Raw genomic sequence first — 22,366 nt, 5'->3', positions numbered from 1 at the left:
GTTGGAAAGCTTCTCCAAAGCCTGAGTGTTGGGTTAAATAGAAGTACCTGAATTCAGTTATTTGTTGCAGTGTTGTGAGATTGGCTTAGTGAGGTAGTGCTAAGTTTGGCAAGAAGCATTTGAAGGGAAACATGTAGTTTGGTCAGATGTTTTTGTATTTTCAAGTGTGCAGCATTCTTTAAGTATGTAAATCCTTTTCACTGCAGTAAGGCTTAGAACAATTAATCCACTACAGTTCTTTGTAGGAACAGAGAATTAAAAATATTTGCAGTCTTGTCCAGTGCTCTTTTAGTCTAAACTGGAACCGCTTGTATTTGATTTTCCAGACAATGACTTAAATTGCCTGTTCACAAGAAGTATTAATGGAACTCCTGCGGGATTTCTGATGCTTTGCTGTTCTTCCTCTTAGAAGAACTGTTAACACCTCATTTTAAAAACAGTAACAAAAGCATCTTCAAGCTGCAGGGTTTAAACTCAATCACTTCCAGGCCTTCTGCGGCTGTACGAAATTAGTAATTATGAGTTGGTGGTTTGGAGTTTCTTAGAACAAAGGTGTCTAAGAAAGATATTGTCACAGAAGCTTTTCCCTTTTGGGGGGGTGAGGGGGGGAATAAAATGGGTGTGTGTGTCAGGGGTGAGGGGAAGGCAGCTGGTTAAAAAGATCAGAAGAAAAGTCTTGTTTCAGCTTATCAGGGCAGGACACCTCGTTATGTCCGAGTCAGATATGCCTTCCTTACTTGTGACAGTCTGGAAATGAAGCACTATTATGTGCATTAACATTTAAGCTCTACTTCAGTGTTTTTATTGTCTCTTGAAGCTTTTTTTGAAGCTCCTGTTCTGCATGCCAGGTAAATAATTTGAGGCATACCATCAGGGCAACATCTGGCAGCATCAGCTTGTCCTTTGAAACCAGTTAGAATGCTCAGTGTACCTACACTTCTGGACTGCACTGCGTCTGTGTGGCATGCGTACATTTTGAATGCTAAAGAAGCTGTGAGACTTTTATAGTAATGTTACCTAACTGGTAATGTAAGCCAGTCGTTGGATTCGCATGGGGGACTCATGCTAATAAGTAAAAGTGTCTTGTGTCCTGTACTGAGTGACTGGAACGTTAGATCTTTAAGTTAGACACCTTTTATATTTCAAAGTAATTAATACATAATACAAATTAGTACCAAGAAATTAGTCTCAGCATGATAAGTGTACTAAGTCTGCTTTGGTAATTGGGCAAGCTGTCCTGTGGTGATAACCTTGTGGTGTGAGCTTTGGAATAGAGTAGAATTGCTGTTTAGTATAAGGGAGCTTCTTGCAATTATGTTGCCTGGGCAGAGCCTTTTAGACCTTTGTTTCTTATTTGCAGGTGGTAGCAGTCCTTGAGTCTTTCACTATTACAAAGGAAGTATAACTATATATATGTTAATTTCCATACAGAGTTCTGACTATGCTTTATGCATCTCTTGGCCTCTTTTTGACATGTAGTGAAGAATGGCAGAATTTTTCATGAGCCTAAAAAGAAACATCGCATAAAGTTGAGAAAGAAAAATTATCTGTTAAATACAGGTATACTGGTCTTGGGTCAAGTGTTGAGCAAATGAAAGCTAGAGATGGTTTGTTTTAAGACTGTTCAGTTGCTGTGAGGCAAGAAAAGCTCTGATGAGCTTCTATCTAGTGTCCACGAGAGGGCTCTGACAGCTCAGGGCTGCCTGCTGAAGGTCCCTGGCTGAGTCACTTGACTAAAATGGCAGGCTGCAGTAACTGGATCTTTGCTGCCACTGAGAATGGTTAGTTCTTTTGAATTCCCTTATCTCAATAGTGCAACAATCACGTGAGATAATAATTGCTGTTACCAAAAAAATCCTCTATTAAATAATGATAGAATCATGAATAACCTGGGTTGAAAAGAACCAGAATGATCATCTTGTTTCAACTCCCCTGCTCTATGCAGGGTCACCAACCACCAGACCAGGCAGCCCAGAGCCACATCCAGCCTTGTTTTGAATGCCTACAGGAATGGGGCATCCACAGCCTCCTTGGGCAACCTGTTCCAGTGTGTCACTACCCTCTGTGTGGAAAACTTATTCCTAATATCCAACCTAAACTTCCCCTGTCTCAGTTTAAAACCATTTCCCCTTGTCCTGTCACTATCCACCCATGTAAGCAGCCATTCCCCTGCTGTTTGTACGTTCCCTTCAAGCGCTGGAAGGCCACAATGAGGTCTCCCTGGAGCCTTCTGTTCTCCAAGCTAAACAAGCCCAGTTTCCTCAACCTTTCCTCATAGGAGAGGTGCTCCAGCCCCTGATCATCTTGGTGGCCTGCTTCTATGTAAGTTTGTTGTGTTTTTTTTCTTCTGTGTGTTTTGTCTTTTTAATTAAGAATGTTCAGCAAGGTATGTTTTATTTTGAGAAATGTTACATGTTGGAAAAACATCACCAGAACTGTAATAACCATCAGTGGCCAAATATCTGCTCCATGGAACAAGACAGATACTACCAAGCATGTCACCATGTGTGGATTTCAACTGTATTAAAAGTTTCTCTAAGTAAAAATTGAAGCATTTTGCACACAACAGCATATTTGTGGAGTAGACAGAATCGTTGTGATGTACCTCGAGTGTAACTTTATCTTAGCAGTATAAACATGGTGCTATAGTGTTTCAATAAAGATTGTGATTTTCATTACAAATCATTTAGTCTCTTTTTTTGTTTGTTTCTAGAAATATATATATATATATGTTTGTTAACTTGTAAAGTTCTCATCAGTTCCCTTTGAAAAAGAACCAAATGCTGTGAGCCGAAGTCACGTGAATTGCTTGCTGTTCTTTAAGCTTTTCTTGACCAGTCAGTACTGAAGTAGCCCTGGAGAGTCTTCATTTATTATCAACATTATTTTTTTATATTGGATATGGCATAAATAAGCTCTTCTGTGCAAATGCTGAGAGTAATTCTCAACTATGTGTGGAAATGCTGAGACTAATTTTTAGCTATAAACTTAATGCTTTTGGCAGCATATAAGTGACATTGGGCATGGAGAAAGTGAGATTTAAGTGAGAAGCCAAATTGAAATTAACAATAATGGCCAGTGATATCCTTACAAAAAGATGTTTGTAGTCCCACTATTATATGAAGTATTGTGCAGAATAAAGTCGCCCTCCTCTTGCTTGCATACATTTTTCTGTGTGGGTTTCAGTGCTGCAGTGTTTCATGTTCATCCTCTGAAGCTGGTAGTAGCTTACCTCCATTGCTTTGTTTCAGTTTGTTCCCTCCTGTGCCATCTGAACTTGTACAGCAGCTACTTAACTGCAAGATGAAAGACGAAATCTTATATTGAAAAGATGTGACATTTAATTGTAGCAATTGCTTGTCTCATACAAAGGCCTGTTTTATGCACAGTTGTTTTTCTTTTAAATTTAAATTTTAAATTTAAATAAATAAAGTCCACACGCTGCGGAGGGAGAAAAATAAAGGATGTTTCCTAGAACTGTATCCTCTTTCAGACATGGGCAAACAACAGACATTTTTTCTAGCTCCTGTTTCCGGCCCCTTAAAAGATTAATATAAGCACATAAGTTGCTTCACAGAGCTGGCATTTCTAGAGGCTGAGAGATTAGAGTAGATGAAAGTATAACTGCAGGCTGAGTCTCACAGACATAAAAATAGCAAAACTGTGTTTATAGCACAAATGGAAGCAAGGAGAGAAAAATGTAATTTATTGTGATAAACTGTTATAGTAGAAAGGTTGTGGAATGTTATATTTCAACAGTTGTCTTTGCTGTTTTTCCTGTGGACTCTAGAGAATTTTTTTTTTTAAGCTAACTTCTGGCATTTTACTTGGAAAAACACAAGGTGTGTGGAGAGGAGAAAGGAAAAAATCTAACATACTGGAATTGGACACAGGATATTTGGCTTCAGATCCTGTGAAATCTCCAACAGGTCTTGTCTTCACACTGGCTTATCTCCTACTGATTTCAATTGGGGGCATTGCTGTTAGCTAGCAGAAGTTAATGCTGCATGTTTCTAAACATAACTTTCCACTTTGGTTTTGTTTCTTCCACATTTTCAAGCAGAAGTCAACATATCCCTCTCATCTGCTTTCTTGCATGGTTATGTTGTTGCTTCACCAGAACATCTAGTCTTCTTGGTGCTCAGACTCCCTAGCATACTAGACATCTGGCTATAGTTAGCCTCTGGCTACTACTATAATAAGGTCATCATTTTTGGGGAGTTAAAAGCATGAATTAATAGTAGTATAAGATCTGAGACTTAAGAAATATAAAAATCACAGATCGTCTGAGGTTAAAAGGGATGTCTGGAGTCACCTGGTTAATCCCAGTGCAGGGTGTCCAGGCAGCTTTTGAACATCTGTAAGGAGAAGATTCGATGGTTTCTTTGGGCAGCCTATGCCAGAGTTCAGAGAAGTTACCTCATGTTCAGCCAGAACCTACGTTTCCAGTTGGTGCTCAATGCATCTTTCCCCAGTGCAGGGCACTACTGAGAAGAGCCTGGCTCCATCCTCTCTGCCCCTTCCCTTCAGGTATTTGTATGCACTGATAAGATCACCACTGAGCCTCCTATGTGCAGTGCTTTAGGTGAGGCTGCATCAATACAAAGCATAGAAGGGGAATCACCTCTTTTGACTGGCTGGCTGTGCTGTGTTTAATGCACCCCAAAATGCAGTTTGCCTTCTTGGCTGAGGGCACACTGATGGCTCATGTCAGTTAATTAAATTGTCTTAAAAGAAGAACACGAAGTTCTACAGCAAATTTGCAAGACAACACCAAGATGAGTGCTGCAGTTGATATGACAGGAGGAAAGGAAGGAGCTAAACTAAAGGAGGAAAAAATTAGATGAGATGATAAGATGAAGTTCTTTACTCAAGGTGGTGAGGCAGTGGTACAGGATGCCCAGAGAAGCTGCGGATGCTCCATTCCTGGAGGTCTTTAACACCAGGTTGGATGGAGCCCCGGGCAGCTGGACCTAGTGGGGAGCAACCCTGCCCATGGCAGAAGTTGGGGCTAAGAAGGCTTGAAGGTCTTTTCCAACCCAAGCCATTCTATGGTATTCAATCTTTAATTTGAAAGGGGGGGGGAGGGGGGGGAAATATAGGCATCTTAGAAACTTGATTTCCTGCTTAGCTGATAATGTCGTTGATGCCTAAATGTTACAACTTTTAGGGAAAAAATAATTGCAGGGAGTGGGGAGCACAGAGATCCCACAGTGTCAGCATTCATGACTACAAGAGGAAAAGGGCTTGAGGTTCTGCTCCTGGGAAATTTGATGTTCTGTTCATTAATTCCTGTGTTACAGGAATTGTGTGAAGAAAAACTTGTGGTGTGAAGCTGCTGACCTGCTGACTCCAGGTAAGTGTGCTTAGCAAGCATTTTTAGTTTTAGTATTACCCTTCAGCATTAAACACTCTCAAGGCTATGATTCTATGAATCTAAGATATTCATAATGGCATTGTAAAGGGAACTGATCCACCATCTCAAGGTCCAACTTCCTTCTACAAGTGGTCTGTCTGCCCAGGAGGTGGAGACTAGCAGTACAGCAGGAAAACCTCAAAATGTGCAGTAGGGAGAATGTGAAATGCCAGGTCTGTATGATCTCTGTATGAATCCAGAATCAGTTATCCTGTCTAATTGATGGGAATCTTGCTCTGCTCTTCCTGAAGATTTGTTGCTTTAGAGCTTTTTATGACACTTCATTCCTCGCCCACTCAGGAAGAGGTGTTCTGTAGCAACTGCTGCCGTCGCCTGCTGAAGCTTTCTATCAAGCCACGTTCAACAACTTCTCATAACTAAAAAAAGAAACAACAAACCCCAAGAAGTCCAAGTGACAAAACCTGTTATGTCCAATACATATGTCACTAGTATACTGCACACCAATGTTTCTATCCGAATAAATGCTGTTTCTCTCACCACAGGACTGCCAAATGACTCATTATGAATAACAACTTGACATTGCTGTACCCAAGCAAGCAAAAAGGGAAACATCTTAATATCTTGTAGTACTTGTTTGTCATCAGTTATGAGTGTGGTAAATGGGTGTGTTATGCTAATAACAGAGAGCAGTTACCCTGCAGCATTATAAGTGCTTTTCTACTGCACTTCTTCCTGTGGTGGGTTGTCAGTCCTATGGAGTAAACCCTGCCAATGCATGTGCGTGTCAGTAGCACTATTTGATGCGTCCCACCCAGTCCACTGGGTATTGTGCGCATCACAGGAAATGTCTGAAAATGCTGCATGTTCACTGACAACCGCTTGTGGTTTGGTTTTAGAGGCTGAGCAAATGGCTTCTAAATATATGTTCCTTTCTTCCAATGAAAGAGGATTAGAGCTGCTGTTCTGTCATTTTCAGAGGCTTCCCCACCCTTTCACTCTAATTTCAGCCGTTCTGACCTCTCTGTTGTTGTTTAGGTGTGGTGTGTGTGCAGCTTTATATTGTTTAGATAATGTACTGACTGTTCATTTACTTAATGCCTGCTGTTTGCCTGTGTGTATTTCTAACTAAGAATGTACAAAGCTGTTGGAGGTAGTGGAATCAGAGCCACGCAAGCTGCCACATGGGGAAATGCAGAGGAGGAACTTAATGCAAATGATTTTTAAATGTAATGATGCACTGTCCACCACCAGCAAGCTTTATGAATGCAAGGGGCTGTTTTCATATTGGACTTAGAAGATCCAGTTGTACAAAGTCTTAGGGGGTGTTTTTGTTACAAATTAATTGCTGCCAGTAAAGATTGTTCATATACTTCAATGTCTGAGCCAACTTTCCCAATGAAAATTCATAAGTTATCTAGTCTCTATCATCTACCTCTTCTACATGCATACTTGTGGAGTTCAACTTCTCTGGAATGTGTGCGGTTCTTCTCACTATTCCAAAGATTACTAAGAGATAATCAGCCCTGAGTTTACTGTGAGGCATGCACAGTTGCATAGGCGTAGATGCTCTTTTACACTGTTGATATGAACTTCACTCCAACTAAGTCAAAACCATGTTAGACAGTAAATCAGATTTCCCAAGTTAGGGGACTCACTTGTCCACAAGCATATGCAGCATTAGTGATAATTTAAAGAGATCATAGTGGCCCAGTTTGGGGTAGTTAAGGGCCCATCTCAGGCGTTCGGTGCCTCAAGGTCAGAACCAACTATAAAAATACACGTCTTACCATTAAATAATTGTGACAAATTCCCATTATCCTTCTTCACTGTGAATGAAGGGCAGCAATTCCTGATGACTTGGGAGCACCTCGTCCTCTGCTTCTCAGTGACTCCTGCAGCTTGTTTTCACTTCTGGATGATGTGTCCTGCGGCTCTTGGCCTCAGGACTGTTATATATGGCTCAGAGACTTCTATCAGAAGCACCCGGTTCTTCTGCTCGTTATGCAGATAAGAGCAGCAGTTGTCAGCAGCAGAAAGCAGCAACACAACCTCTCACAAAGAACATTTTTGTGCCTTGAGAAATACCGAGAAGCTCCACACACTCGCTGTTTGTTTACATTGTATTATTGCTCAAATACAACAAAGCTGTTCGTTCTTCCCTCCTTGAGGCCATCTCCATGCCATGAGAACTTTCTGCTGCTGCAGGTGAGTACAAGACGTTCAGGGCTCCAGCTTCTGGCTGCCAGGAGAGCCCATGCCATGCCTACCATCACACCACCTCTGTTGTTTTTTTGTTTCTTAACTGATCTTTCCACAATAACTTGGACGTATGCTGTAGACTTCTTGCTTGGACTGGTTATAGAAGAACCGCCTAATTCAAACAACGGTTTTGGCTTTGCCAGGTTTTGTTTTGCTTTCCAACTTTCAGTTTGAACCAATGCACCCAACCAAACAACTGCAGAGCCCTGGGGCTGTTTCCTACACCTACAGCTGGTGGGAAGCTGCTGTGCTGCTGCTGTCCGTGGGCCGGTGTAGATTTCTGCACCCACCTGCACGTCTGGGGAACGTTCATGTTTATGTCACGAATCGAACATTGCTGGGTGGTTCGCAGAGCAGAATCTTTACCAACAGAATTCTGCGAGAAATTCGGCCATTTCCTTTCATAACTGCCTCCACTCAGCTCACCTGAGCCCCCAGACCCGCCCCGTCCCTCCCAGAGCTGTCAGCCCCGGGCCCTGCCCCGCCGTCCACTCCGCACCGCCGCGTTGCATAACGCCTCCCGCCGGGCCGGGCGGCGGCGCAGCGGGGAGGGCCGAGGGCGGGCTCTGCGCGCAGCCCCTGAGCGGCGGGGCCGGTGCTGGTGCCGGGCTGCCCCGCCGAGGGCGATCGAGCGAAGGAGAGCAAAGCGGAGGGAGAAGCGCCGCGGCCCCGTGGGGACGCTCGGTGGCGGCGGGTGCCGCGGCGGTGAGTGGGGCGCGGGCCTGACAGCTCGGGGCTGCGGGGAGTAACGGTGAGGCGGCGCTTTACGGGAGAGACCCCGCGTTCCGTCCCGACCCGTCCCGTCCCGGCGGAGGTGGACGAGGCCCCTCGGCAGCGCGGAGCGGCAAGGACAGCCCTGCGACCGGCACGGACAGCCCTGCGACCGGGCGGCTGCGGCACGGCCGGGCGGCTCTAACGGTGTCCCCGCGGCGCAGCTCCTGCGTGACGGTGCGGCTGCGGGGCCCTGCAGCACCGCTCCTTAGCGGAATAAGCGGGCGGGTAAAGCCTCTTATTTAATGCCTTCGTTTAAATAAGAAAATAACCGCATCTGTCCACGAGGAGCTGCCCGGTAAGAGCCCGAGCGGCGGCTTGCAACTTTTCTTCCCCAGGTGTCAGGCTCTCGCTGCCAGCCGGCTCCTCGCCGTGGCTGTCACGTTGCTGCGGCACTCGGTGCTCACGCTTTCTGTTCCCTATCCTATCTTATCCTATCCTATCCTGTCCTATCCTATCCCTAACCCCCGGCTGAACATAGCCCAGCTCAGCTCCGGCACGGTCCTGAGCAGTGAGAATGGTCCCGGTTTGAGCCGTTGCCCTCACCTTTACATCCCCACTTCATGCACTATAAGGTTTTGGCTTCTCCTATATGCCCTTTTCTGCCACGGTGTATATTTCCAAATGCTTATCAGTTTGGTCCGTATGAACTCAGGTCTTTGTTCTGAAAAACTTTATTCCTAGAAATAGCTCTTCTCAAACACATTTATGGCATGCAACCTGCAGGAGACAATGATTAATTGTAATAACGAGGGTTGCAAGGCTATGCTTCTACAATTTGTCAAAGCAGTGGATTGCCTCCCTTCTCCGTTGCCTCGCTATCTTATATCAGCGATGAAAAATATCACTGTGCTGTTCAAACCAACTCCTCGCTTCTACTACTATTGGATGCCACTTCTAAGCCCTCCATGTGCCATCTGAAAGCCTCTGTACGCGGTGGCTGGTTTTTTGAAGAAGGAGTTTGAAAAACGCAGGAAAACTTGACAAGCTGATTGGTTGCTTTTCAACCGTTCTGCTGCTTTTTCTAACAGTGTCTCAAATCCATGGGCAGTTGAAATGTATGTTGGCTTGGTGTGGCCTCTGTGGTTGCCAAGTGTGTAAAGAAAGTAAGGAAACGCAACCCGCTGCAGTCCCCTGGCAACTTTTATTTCAAGAAGCAAACTCGTGGTGAGTCATAGGAGCACTGTTCCCTCCAGACTAGCTGCCAGGAAGTGGAACTTGACACAGCTGATGGGCTCTGTGTATAACAGTTTTTCCCTACACACAGTGTTGTTTCCACGTTCTTCATGAATCACCAGATCTCCAGCCTTCAAACTCCCAAAGAAGACACAATTTACTGCCTCTCAGGGTGTGGTGCTGCTTGTTTGCCCCTTCCTGTGTTGGTTCCAATTCTTCTGTTACATCCTTTACTATTTCTTCTCTCCCTCCCATCCTGGTCAGAAGTTTTCCACATCTGTGAACCATACCCAATGCATGTATCCTCTGTCTGGTTTTCATATGCTAACTGATAAGAACATCTTGCCTTTCCTTTTGGCTAAGCCATTTTTGTTCCCTCCAGTTCTCTATGGCTCTCAGGTCATCCTGAAATACATCTCCAAATGCTTGGGCTCAGGATGTAGCTGTACTTCCATATACATATGCGTGATATGGGTAGCATATATAAGCCTAGCACCTGCATCACAGTTTCAAGGATAGCTAGCTTTCATCTCTTACAACAGGTTCTATTGGAAATAAGGTGCTTGTTGTCCCTTAATCATAGAATGGCTTGAGCTGGGAGAGACTTTAAAGCCCACCTAGTTCCAACTCCCTGCCATGGTCAGGGCTGCCCCCTGATCAGATAAGAGCTCAGGGCCCCATCCAACCTGGCCCTGAATGCCTCCAGGGGTGGGGCATCCACAGCTTCTCAGGGCAGCCTGTGTCAGTGCCTAATTGTATATAAATATTTGTGTACACGTGTGTTGTAAGTAGGTGATTTCCTTCTATGAAAACTGATGACTCAGCAACGTGCTGACTTACAACTGAATAACTCACGGAGTTTTGAACTCTGGCCATTTATACTATCTGAAATTGCCACACCTCAATGTCAAAATAAAGGTAGTAAACTTGTTTGATAGAGAAGGACATTTTCATTGACACTATATAAGGTTAATAAGCAATCTTGGATGTCTCTATCTGTCTGAACAGGAAGTTTAGACTGCTCTGACCTGTAATACAGGGCTTGTATTCTGAGGAAGATTATGGTTATTTTAAATATGATCTGGGCATTTTAGTTTCCTTTTGGCGGGACTGACTTGTCATGTGTGTTAATACAGGGATCTTATCTACAATACGCCTCGCAAAAGACTTGGGCCTGACAGGAAGCTCTTCATAGCAAGGGATTTCATGGGAATTCATGTTTTGGCTGTGGTACGATGAGGATTAAGTTGCCATCTCAGCCTTAGGATCTCACAGCACAAATACGTGAAATAATGTACTAGTGGAGATTGAGGGAAATCACAAGAAGAAACAACATCCGTGAGGTTGTAGTTTGCTTGAAAATCAGATATCAAGTTTCAGTTGCTTGTTTTATTTATAATTGGTGCTTGTTTAGTGGTATTAAAAAGATAGAATAGCCATTTTTACTGATGTGCTATGCTGAAAGCCTTCTCATAACTATGGCAGTAATACTTGGGAACACTGGATGAGTGAGAGGCCCATGTGGAATAGCATGTGCCAGGAGATTTGTTGTTATACTTAGCACTAGTATCTGTTATTCAGACACAGTGGCTGTCACCAATGAATCCTATACACACATATGCTGCTACGCCTGCAGTTAATAGTTATTAAAAAGAACCCTGGCTTTAGTAGAAGAGCAGTCAGACCCACAGAAACCTTCAGGTTCCTTTCAGGCAGTTGTGTTATGCTGCATCTGTGGAACAGCTGAGCAAACTGAAGCCTGACAAGAAGATGGGCTGAGGGAGTTGGGCTTGTTCAGCCTGGAGAAGAGAAAGCTGCAGGGTGACCTCGTTGTAGCCTTCCAGTATATAAAGGAAGCCTATAAACAGGAGGGGACTCAACTCTTTACAAGGTAGATAATGGCAGGACGAGAGGAAATGGTTTTAAGTTGAAGGAGGTAAGATTTAGGTTGGAGGTCAGGGGGAAGATCTTCACCAAGAAAGTAGTGAGATGCTGGAACAGGCTGCCTGGAGAGGTTGTGGATGCCCCATCCCTGGAGGTGTTCAAGGCCAGGTTGTATGGGGCCCTGGGCATCCTGGTCTAGTACTGTATGGAGGTTGTCAACCCTGCCTGCAGCAGGGGGGCTGGAGCTCAATGATCCTTGATGGTCCCTTCCAACCCAAGCTGTTCTATGTTACTATGTTGCTAGCCTGGTCTATTGGCATCCTCTCCCAGACACTTTCCCACTGCTGCTGGAGAGAGACGGCAGTTTGTAATCCCTACAGTATCATGCCTCATGGAGCTAAATAACAGAATAGTCAGGAAGTTATGTTTGATTGAGTAAGAGAAGTTCTTCAAAACTCCTTGAAAATGCTTAATTTTCAAGAGCAAGTGCACCTGTAAGTATTGTTTTGTCCCAGAGTAGCATACACAGCTTGAGATTTGAATTCTTCTGGAAGTGTTTGCATAGTTCTTCAAATTGAAACATGCAGATGTAGAGGCCCCAGCTCATGACTCCCGAACAAAGTATGAATGGGCTATTGCTGATTGCTATATGGCCATCTTCCTTCTCTTAATGCATTAGAGTGATTTAGAAGAGCTGTACCTCAGGTTTCCCATGTAGTGTTGGTGAGCATGTACAGTTGGAGGGGGACCAGAGGTACTGGGTGCTGAATTCTGAGGTATTGGCTCTGGCACCGTCTATCAGAGGCTGCTTCTGAAAGGTAGACCCTATGAAAGCATCATACCTCCATCTGTGGAAGGGGGTGTTAGTATCTCATCTTATGGATGGTGTTAGTTGATGCTATGTTGAAGGTGTCATGCTGAGACACAATAAGCAACCACAATGGGTCTAGGTACTTGGACTTACAAACCAAGATTAGAGCTGTTACCCCACAAGATTATCTCACACTTATTTATCTCACCTGTCCATTCGGTTGGACTGACAAAGCAGCAATGAAAAATGGACTATGAAAAAAAACGTTACTTTAGCTGTCGCCTTTCCACCTTAAGCAGCAGTGTGATGTGATTTCAAGCATTACATCCTTGTCTTTTGTTTTCGTATTGTTATAACTAGACAATCCTAAATATATATGTTGCCTTTGATTGTGGAATGGTTTAAGAGATGTATTTGATCGCCACCCAGATGCTGAACTCCATTTTCAGTGCAGCCTGCAGAAGTTCAGGGACACTGAAGATGGAAGGTGAGCAGGTGCTGATACACCCACCATGTTTTCAAGTGTCTCAGGTGGAGAGGTTGTGTCATGTGAGGAGATTATGTCAGTAATGAAGAGAAACCAATCTTTGAAGATTCTGGTCTTCCCCAAGCCATGTATTTCCTGTAACTTAATTGGCTGATTTTTCTTCAAGCTCATCTCCTTGTATGAGCACTGTTGTGGCTCTATGGGAATCCAATAGCTGTTATGTGAGTGGTAGATGACAGCGTATATACAGGTGATGTCCTGTATTGAAGTCAGCAGAAATGCTCTATAGCCACAGTGGTGGAAACGAGCAGGCTAGGCACATGCTCTTTGTAATGTACATATCTAATAATGCTAGCTCAGTAGCAGAAGAGCTTATGTTAATTTAGATCTCCAGATAAAGGAAGCACCCAAGGAAAAAATTTCTCACTGGCCTGTCATTCAAGTCCATAGGAAAATCTTGGCTTTGTGGCAATGTTGCCGTTGACTTTAGCAGAGTTTTGGATTTTCTCATGTTCTCAAATTATAGACCTGTTACTAAATTAGCTGTTTTGATAGTGGGTGCATACTGGTGTGAGACCCAAACCTACAGAGAATACCTTCAGCTTAACAGAAGGGAAAATAAGTTCTAGCCTTTCTGTTATTTTTTTTCCCTTGCACTTATAAGCTTAAAGTTTTTGTAGACCCTTTACCCCTCTTCTCATGTCCTTGCACCTTAGCTATTGCTTTATTCTTCTTAAGACACTTTTAGCACAGATATAACACTAGACACAGAAGTAATTACCCAGACTGGCTTTTCAAATCTGATTCCAGGCATAACTGCTTCTCCTCTGAAGGATTTCTATGAGAAGGTAATGCCATTGCACGATAACTGTACTGCAGGTCCTTGTCAGAAAAATGGGTCTATGTTGGAGGTACCCAGAATGATTTTTCACTGTCTGAGGAGAAGCTTCTGTATTATTGTAGAATCAGTGAATAAGTGGTAAGGGAGACAAACTGGACGGAAGAAAGAGAATAGTGGAGAAGTAGACTCTGGTGACCGTGATAGGACCCGAGGTGAGAGAATGGTGTGAAAGTGTGACAACAGAGAGAGTCAGGCTGGGTAATTAGGAAAAGGAACTTCACTGGAGGATGGTGGGCACGGAACAGGCTCCCCAGGGCAGGTCCCAACTGCCAGAGTTCCAGGAGCATTTGGACGATACTCTGAGACAGAGGATTTGAAATTGGGGTGGTGCTGCATGGAGCCAAGAGCTGGACTTGGTGATTGTCCTCGCTTCCTTCCGTTTTGGAATATTCTGTGTCGCTATGATTCTGTGGAGTGACAAAGAGGAGTTATTCCAGTGGGTTTGGGAGCAGGAGCATGTTGCAGGCACTGCTTGCAAGACTGTGGTCACCTACAAGGTTTTGCTGTGCGGCCATTGCTGTGCCATCTCTGGCTGCCCTCACGTGGTTAACTTTTGCAACCTTTCTATCAGTGCAGACCTTGCTGCTCACATTCCCAAACTGCCTGCACCATTTCTAGTACTATAGAGAATGAATAGAAACACCTGTCCTTTTGCAAAATACTTATTCAGATATTACTTATTCAGATATTCAGAGATGCCCCGCAGGCATCTCTGGTTGTGCTTGTAGGCCTATAACCATCCAGTGGTATTTGGCTAGAGCTGTCTAGGACAGGGCCTACCAACAGCCCCAGAGATCTTGCTTTCAGCAATATTTTGTTTCTTGCCTCAGCTGTTTACTTGCCCAGGTGTTGGGTGTAGTGAGAATATTTAATTAAGAAGGAGAGTTGTTAGCATTTTCACAGCCAAGCAAAGTAACATTTGCTACCTGATGAAAGAGCTGAAGGTTCTTTAAAAACATTTTTGTAAGTAATTATGTGGACACATTTAATCACTTAATCCCAATACTTTAGATGTCACCGATTATTATTAGTAGTAGTAGTAGTATTTAAGCCTTGCTAGTGTTGAAAATTGTAGTTAGTCAGTGGTTTGGAATTTACCTGAACATTAATAACCTGCTTCAGTGCTCCACAGGTAATTGTTTTCCACAGTGTCCTTTTCCTATGTTGTCTATCACATGGTATTTATGAAGCTCTTGCAGGTTTCACCTTAGTTTGGGGATTTGTAAGACAATTTTTCAGTTAAGCAACTATACTAAAAGCTGACTCATATCTCCCTCAAACAAGATTTAACATTCATCAGGGTTTGGATTTTTGGGGGACTGGGGGGGTTTACAATGTATGGGGCTTTTTGTTTGTTTTCTGTGTGTTTTAATTAATGCCAAGAAGTAAAATCAAAATACTTATTTTCTATTTGAATGGGGCAGAGCATGACTGCCTGCCTGCCTTAGCCTCGTTTTTCAGATGCTCAGCACAGGCTCTGCCTAATGATTCATTGTTTGCACAGAGTGCAGCTGTACCAGAAAGACCAACAACCTGACACCTGCCTGTACCGCTGCCAGTACCTCCAGGCCCAGTACTTGGGACAGCTTGAATATTTGGTGTAGGTGTTGGTCCCTGTGTTTGCAAAAGTGTTACCCTTTGCATTGTTACGCACTGTCAGGGAATCTGAAGTCATCCAGCTGGTTTTCTTACAAAGTGATTGAATCTGTGTTTTAACACAGATGTCTGGCTAGAGAACACTGCCACTCAAATGCTGTCTCCTAATGCAGCAGAAGCAGTAGGAAGGTCTGATGGGTGGGAAAAATACTTCCATTCCTTGATGAACTATCAACAGTATTCTTCAAGTGGGAAGTAAGGAGATGGCAGATTAGATGCAGTAGGAACATTTGCTATGCTTTCCTGAAACTACAGTTTCCTTTTAAAATATGGTTTGCTTTGATCTAAATTACAGAAAGTTTTATGGGGAATGTTGCTTTTCTGACTGCAAGATTAATCCATTCTTTTCTGCCTCTGGGCTGTGGCTGTTTGAAGTTACCAGGGTAGCTGTTGGACTCCTTTGCTTTTATTGTTAATCTGCAAGCTGATGTACTTTGCATCATTTCTGAGGATTATTCAGGTTAGCAAAAGCCTAACAAGATAGTTGGAAAACAGCTGGTTTATCACTTTCCTCTCTGAAGTGCACTGCCACCATGACTAACTCCTGTTTGTTGTCATTTTTCACTACTTTTAGCAAAATTCTATGCTCAATTGGCTCTGATGGTGTAATTGTCTCAGAGAGGGTTTGCAGCTTATCTTGAACTGCTGGTCTTCAGTTAATCCACTGTATTAGAAACTCCACAGTGTTAGCCCAATATAGAATTTCTATCCCAGTGCTGTTCTTCCATTTAGATTTTCTTTCCATCGCTTTTCCTCTCTTCACCTTTTCCCATGTTTGTTCGTACTGCTTGGTTCTGCTTGCTGAGATGGAAGAAGGGAACATAATTTTCTCTCTGTTTCACCTCTAATTTGGAAATCGATTCAGAACCAACAATTTTTTCTTCCACGTTTCCTTTTCCCTGTTTTCTTCACCTTTTCTCCTTACGTTCACTGTACTTATGGATGTTGCTCAGTGTAATATAAATCTCAAGCGCACCAACTGTAAAACTAGAGATGTTTGTTGGCCATTTGGACTCATTTGGGATGTACACTAGCTTGAGTGCAGTCATATTGCCTGCAAATACCAGCTGACCTCCACTTTATATGAGCTTTAAGTGAGACCAGAATCTAGATTAGTGTGTCAGCCTGCAAGGGGAATCTCCTGCTGGGGATCTGGGGATGAAAAAGAAGGAAAAGATGAAGTGGGTAGAGAGGAAGTTTATAATTATGGTAGCAGTTAAGATTTTTTTTAAGTTGTTAGCTCAGCTCTGACATGTATCTGTCTGTGCTACTATATCTCACTGGTTTTCATGCTGAGTATTTTGGACTCGTTCCTGTTCAGCAAACATTTGTCAGGCGTGATAATTTCAAGCATTAATCCTTAGGAATTAACCTGCTGTTAATGACCTGAACTCTTGGTAGTTTCTGGGGATTATTTCTATTTAAATCTTACCTTTCAAACAGAGGCAGCACACCGATAGATTTCTTTTTGTTATTTTTCTGGTCTCCTACGTCTTTACACTTGTATCTCCCCATCTTACTGCCACCGTGCAGCAAGCAGCAGAGGAAATCCTGCACTGCCTTGGCAGTGGTGAGGAGGAAGCCTCGGGTTTCTCTTCACACCACATGCTGCTGATGCCAATCCCACTGAGCTGTACTCCAACATCCATATCCCCACAGCCTTGTGGTGCTGCACATCCCCAGGGGAACACCAAGCAAATCTCTACAGGCTTTTAGCAGTCATTCTTGCAGAACTCCCAGGGTTTTGTGGGATTTATTCCATTTATTTCATAAGGAAATGAGATAGCCAAGACCATGCCGCCTGTGTTTCTCTTTCAACTCCTGATAACTTGAACTTTTTCCACTTTCCATTAAATTTATTGGAGAGATAGAAACCTTGAGAACATTAAGTTCCTTGAAGTGTCATAAATTTGGATTACATTGGAAAGGAGACAGAAATAAGCACTGTGCTAGGGGAGTGGGCAGCCCATGTATGTCATAAACAAGCAAGTGGGTGCTGCCTGCCTGTTTGCTTGCTTTTCTCTGGGGAAAGCCCATGCATCATCTGCTCAGTAGAAGGGTAGTAGCAGAGAGGCAAAGGGCATTATGTGATGAAATAAGGACAGAAATACTGTTCTTTGAGCAGCAAAATACATTATTCTAAGGCTAGAATGGAGAACACGTTCATGTAAGACAGGAAAATGTAGCAGGACTGTCCCAGCCATAGAGCTCACCACAAGGCCATGGCTGTAGATAAGGGGCAACTAGTGAGGTTAACAGTGTCTGTTGGTGTTGGGAGGGCATGTCAGCTTTCACAGCCTCAAGCCAAACTGGAACAACTGTAATTCCGTTCCTGAAACTTGTCTAGTAGTGTGGTTTTAACTTCCTGCATACCACCATTGAAACATTTATTGCAAATACCCAAGTTGAGATAAAAGAAATTCCATGTTAAGTTTTAAAAAGGGAGTATAATTTGCATCTTGCTTTGTCACTCATGTTGTGCTTGTGGCTTCTATGAAAATTGTCCAGCTTTTGGAGGCTCTGTTGGACTGCAGTGTAGCAGACATCACATAAGTACGCTTTTTCTTTTGGAAAGAGATAACCTGGTTCCTTTGTTCTCTGATTCAGCCTTTAGCAAGATTCCCACTGAGCTCTGAACTATGAATTCAAAGGGGAAATACAGTGGGAGGATTCAACTGACATGAAATACATTTAAAATGTAACACCATTAAAAGCTGGCTGTGGAGATCACTGAGAAAAGATTATTTCTCTTAGACCAAAGTTAAGTTATTGCCATGATGCATACTACACCTTGTAGAAGAATTACATATTACTTGCATTATAAAGATCTCTACCTTTATTCTTCTTCCTGTTCTTAATGTTTGAGAACCACCAGAGCGATGACACGTCACTCAGGAAATGTGTTTGTCAAATGCACCAATGCATGCATTCAGATCCACTGCTGATGGTGATCGTTTGCCCTGGGTGTGTATCTGCATTACCCCTCTGGCAGCTGGTGGCCCTCGGGATGTTGTTCATTATATTTTGGGTGGGATTTTCACAGTTGCTCTGAGGAAGTAGGCCCTGTGTTCCCAATGGAATCTAAATAGAAGATTTGGCAGCTCTGTGCTCAGCTGTACCCAGGGAAAAAAAAAGAGACGTGGTTTCTTACAATATTCTTTTTTTTTTTTTTTTAATGTGATTAAGATTGGATGATGCAAGAGTGAGAATAATAAGTATCAGCTTTACTCTGGATGCTCAGCAAGGTAATTACCTGTGATCACAGCCTTAAATAACTCCTGGGTCCCTCTTGCTAGATGTGGACTGCTGATAAACACGACTTTCAGCTGCCATGGCTTTATGCATAGCTGTGTTTTTAATTAACCTCAGTAGGAGGAGGTTGAAATACCCTTTAGCTTTATAAACCATGAGACTCCAGTCCTCATTCAGGATGTGATGACTAAAAAGACAGTGTTGCTTCATCCAGGAGACATGCATCCTCCCTGTTGTGCAGCACTGGGCTACATGTGTTGTGGAGATGTTGCTCTCACTGCAGAAGCAAACTCCTGTGCTGCTGGGAGCAAACTGCAGCTGGAGGCAGAGCTGCGTTCCTGGTCCTTAACCCACAGAGCCTGGCAAATGAGCATAGGGGGAGGGTGACGAAAATGTGGAAACTGCAAGAGTTCAGGCAAAAATGAGTCACAGGAAAACAGCCTCCCTTAGTCAGTTCCAGAAATGTTCTCAAACCACTTAAAATTCATTTAGAGACACAGTTTTGCAGCAGTCTGCTTTGTCTCTGAGTAAAGATTTTGGGGCATAAAGTTGCTGGCAGTTCCAAAAATGTGTTGTTTAGGACATAAGAAAGCCTTGTTTGCTCCATAGCTTAGCTTTGTCTGAAAACAAACCACTGTCTTTTCGCAGTGTACAGACAAATATTACTTTAAATTATGTCCAAATGCTGGCTGGCTGGGTCTGACTTTATTTATCCTGATGTATCCTTTTGACAGCATTTCAATAGTTTAGCAATGATCTTTTCTCTCTTTTTTCATATGAGCAGATCTTAGTGTTTGGTACAGGTTCAGCAGATTTTCCATTGTCATTGGCTTTGATCCTATGGAAATCACACATTTACTTTGATCAACAACTTTAGCATTTAAAGTTAGGAATGTCCTAATTACTTAAGCTACTTCGATGTTGTTATAATTTCAGCGTGTCTCACTTTTCCATAGAATCATGGAGTCCAACCATGAAGTTGGAAAAGACAACTAAGATCATCTAATCCAACCATCAACCCATCACCTCCAGGCCCACTAATCATGTCCCTCAGTGCCACATCTCAGTGCTGTCTCCTGAGAGAAGAAGCCAACCCCCACCTTGGCACAACCTTCTTTCATGAAGTTGTAGAGAGTGATAAGGTCTTCTCCAGACTAAACAGTTCCATATTTTCCATACTTACGTCCCAGTAGCATTATTCTAATAAGAATGATGTGAAAGATAGATATGAAAAACTCTAAGTTTTGCAGTTAGTCCTTCAGCTGTTCTTCTGAAGGGGAAAAAAGGTGTTGTGTCCTTAGAATGTATTTTTTTAGTATCTGCAAATGACTTTATAACAAACATTGCTGGTAAACGCTTGCTGTATAAGGTTGGTTGGTTTAAAGGCTGTGCGCTTAGTGCTACCAGGTTGGACACAGCTGGTCACTCAGAGGCTAAGTTACTTAACTGATGGTCAATTAAGATCTAAGACTGTTTTTTGGTGAAGTGGGATATGGGGTGGAGCTGTAATCATAAAACCCCTAGAAACAAATGTGGATAAAGTTCTGTGCAAGAAGGAAAGATGCAGAAGAGAAAAGAGATGGACTTGGAGACAGGCTGACATCCCACAGCCCTAAGCACCCTCATCTTTACTAAAAGCCTCCTCAGGCCACATGGTTGCTGCAGAAGAAAGTTGTCCCACCTCTGCCTGGATCCCTGCCTGCAGGTACTCCTTTCTCACATTGGCTTCTGTGGGCTCCCACAGGACTTAAGTTTTAGGTGTCCCACAGATGAGCTGAGGCTTGGTGCAATGAGTCCTCTCACCAATGCCTGCAGGGCCAGAAAGGCTGGAGGATGTCTAGTGTCTCTGTCTCTAAGGGGTGGACATGGGAAGCATGACAGGAGCTTGCATAGTGCACAGGAAAGGCAGTGATAATCTTCAATTGTCCTTTCTTCTGTCTACTGCTCTGAGCCCCTAAGTACTTGCTGATGCTCTATTTTCATTGCTGAAACTTTTCTAACACATAGTCTGTAATCTTTACAGGGCAGATGTTACCCTATGAAGCACTTCTGGCTACTGCAGGGTCCTGTAGGAAGGCACAGTTTGTATGTGACCACCACGCTGGGGTCATGATGGTGGAAGTGGCCCTGCCCCTTGGAGTTAAGATGTGGTAGACTGCATGTAGAAGATATGGGCCACTGCTAGCCAGCCAGGAAAGGCAGGAAATGCCTTTATCAGGTACTGATGGGGAACCAGTAAAGGGATATAAAGAATCTCCAGGAAGAATTATTTGGTTATAGCTTATGTAACAACCTAATTTGAAGAATTTATTTGGCAAATGGTAAAGAATAACCATCCCTCTGAGAAAACTGTATTGTCAGTACACAATATATGAACAGCAAAAGTGGAACAGTTTATAAGATATATTACTAGTTCTGAATTGTTCACTGGTCTCCAGCCAAGATTCAGGTGGCACAAGAGTTTATTAGTTAATATATCAGTGGTGTGACTGGCACCCAGTGCTGTGGGATCACACAGGCTGCAGAGAACAAGTGGAAAGTAATTAAGTACATAAATTCCAGCCTTCAGAGACCATGAGATTAATGCTGTAGAATTGTAATGCTTTTACTTTGGCTGACTAATGATAAAACTTCAGGTGTTGAGCAAACCTAAAACCAAGCCTATTCCAGCAGCTAGGGGGGGAGTTCACCAATTGGTGATTGCTGGTAATCAGCAAGTTCCCTTTAGAGGAAATTTCAGAAACAGACACCCTAGATATGAAAAATCTCTGCTGCAGTTTTAGGGCAGAGGTTCTTAACCTGTGATTTCCCAGGCTAAGGAGTCTATGGAAGGTGACTAGTAAAGCAAGCCTGTTGTTATTATCTTTGAAATCATCAGGCAGATGTCTGCATGTTTATTTGGGAACTTCTAGGATACGTGTTATAAAAGGCTATAATCACTATCTGCTGTATTTACACCACTGGCCTAACATGTGAAATACCAGTTTAATTCTTGTCAGATTAAGTATTTCCTTAGCTAGACGCAAGAAGTGACTTGCTTTATATTGATAACAATATCCCATTTGTGTTGCCTTTCACCAAAGTCTGAAATTAATCTTTAAAAAATCAGTTGAAAAAAATTAGGCTTTTTTAGTTAGCCTGGCACAGAATATGGCTGACAGACTGTTTTTGTTTTGTTTCTGTATCAAATGGATAGAAAGTTGTCTGATGCGATCACATTGTAACTGAATGTCTTGCATTAGCTGTAGGCTTCCATGGATTCTTTTGTAGGAGAAAGGAGGTGGTTGTGATACGCATGAGTGCTGCAGTACTCATGATATTAGCATTCTTCATTTGAAAGGGATGCTTGTAACTTGGTTATGGGTGTGTTTATTTAAATGAATACAACCAAAAAACATCTTGTTTACTCTCTAGCTCATTCATTCAGTAGGGCAAACAATTGTTAACCGTCATAAACAACAAATAACAGCAAATAACGCAGGAAAGGGCTGTGTTGGAAGGTGGACAGGGTGATGGGACTAATGTTCTGAACTTCTGAAACATACTGGGAATAATTACATCTTACATTTGCAGCATTAAGTTCTTCTGCACCTACTCACAGCCGGTTTAATTCTGTTGTGCCTGGCTGAGGCTTTCTGTCCCATGATGACAAAGCATCTACTGCTGTAAATGTGGTTCCAAGCAGCACCTCCTAGAGCTGACCACGAACAATTACCGCCTTGAGCACTCTTCCTTTCAAGCCTGCAGCATTCAGAGCTCCCAGTTCTGTGTCTTTGCTTGGCTCCTTTTACA

General features: G+C 43.1%; 1 protein-coding gene across 7 annotated transcripts in view; it reads left to right on the top strand.

Moving 5' to 3' along the window:
• Window positions 1-8,180: 8,180 nt before the first annotated feature.
• SYNE3 (spectrin repeat containing nuclear envelope family member 3) overlaps window positions 8,181-22,366 on the top strand; it is a 69,774-nt gene continuing 55,588 nt past the window's right edge. For 5 of the 7 annotated variants that reach the window (XM_015865328.2, XM_015865326.2, XM_015865327.2 and 2 more), the window contains exons 1-2: window positions 8,355-8,705; window positions 20,598-20,792. In XM_015865328.2, coding sequence (XP_015720814.1) covers window positions 20,780-20,792 — 13 coding nt within the window. In that variant the 5' untranslated portion in view covers window positions 8,355-8,705; window positions 20,598-20,779. The other 2 variants (XM_015865330.2, XM_015865329.2) reach the window with 2 other exon arrangements.

The sequence above is a fragment of the Coturnix japonica genome, chromosome 5 (genome assembly GCF_001577835.2).
Source record: "Coturnix japonica isolate 7356 chromosome 5, Coturnix japonica 2.1, whole genome shotgun sequence".
NCBI classification, from domain to species: domain Eukaryota; kingdom Metazoa; phylum Chordata; class Aves; order Galliformes; family Phasianidae; genus Coturnix; species Coturnix japonica.
This window is presented reverse-complemented; position numbering and strand designations above follow the sequence as displayed.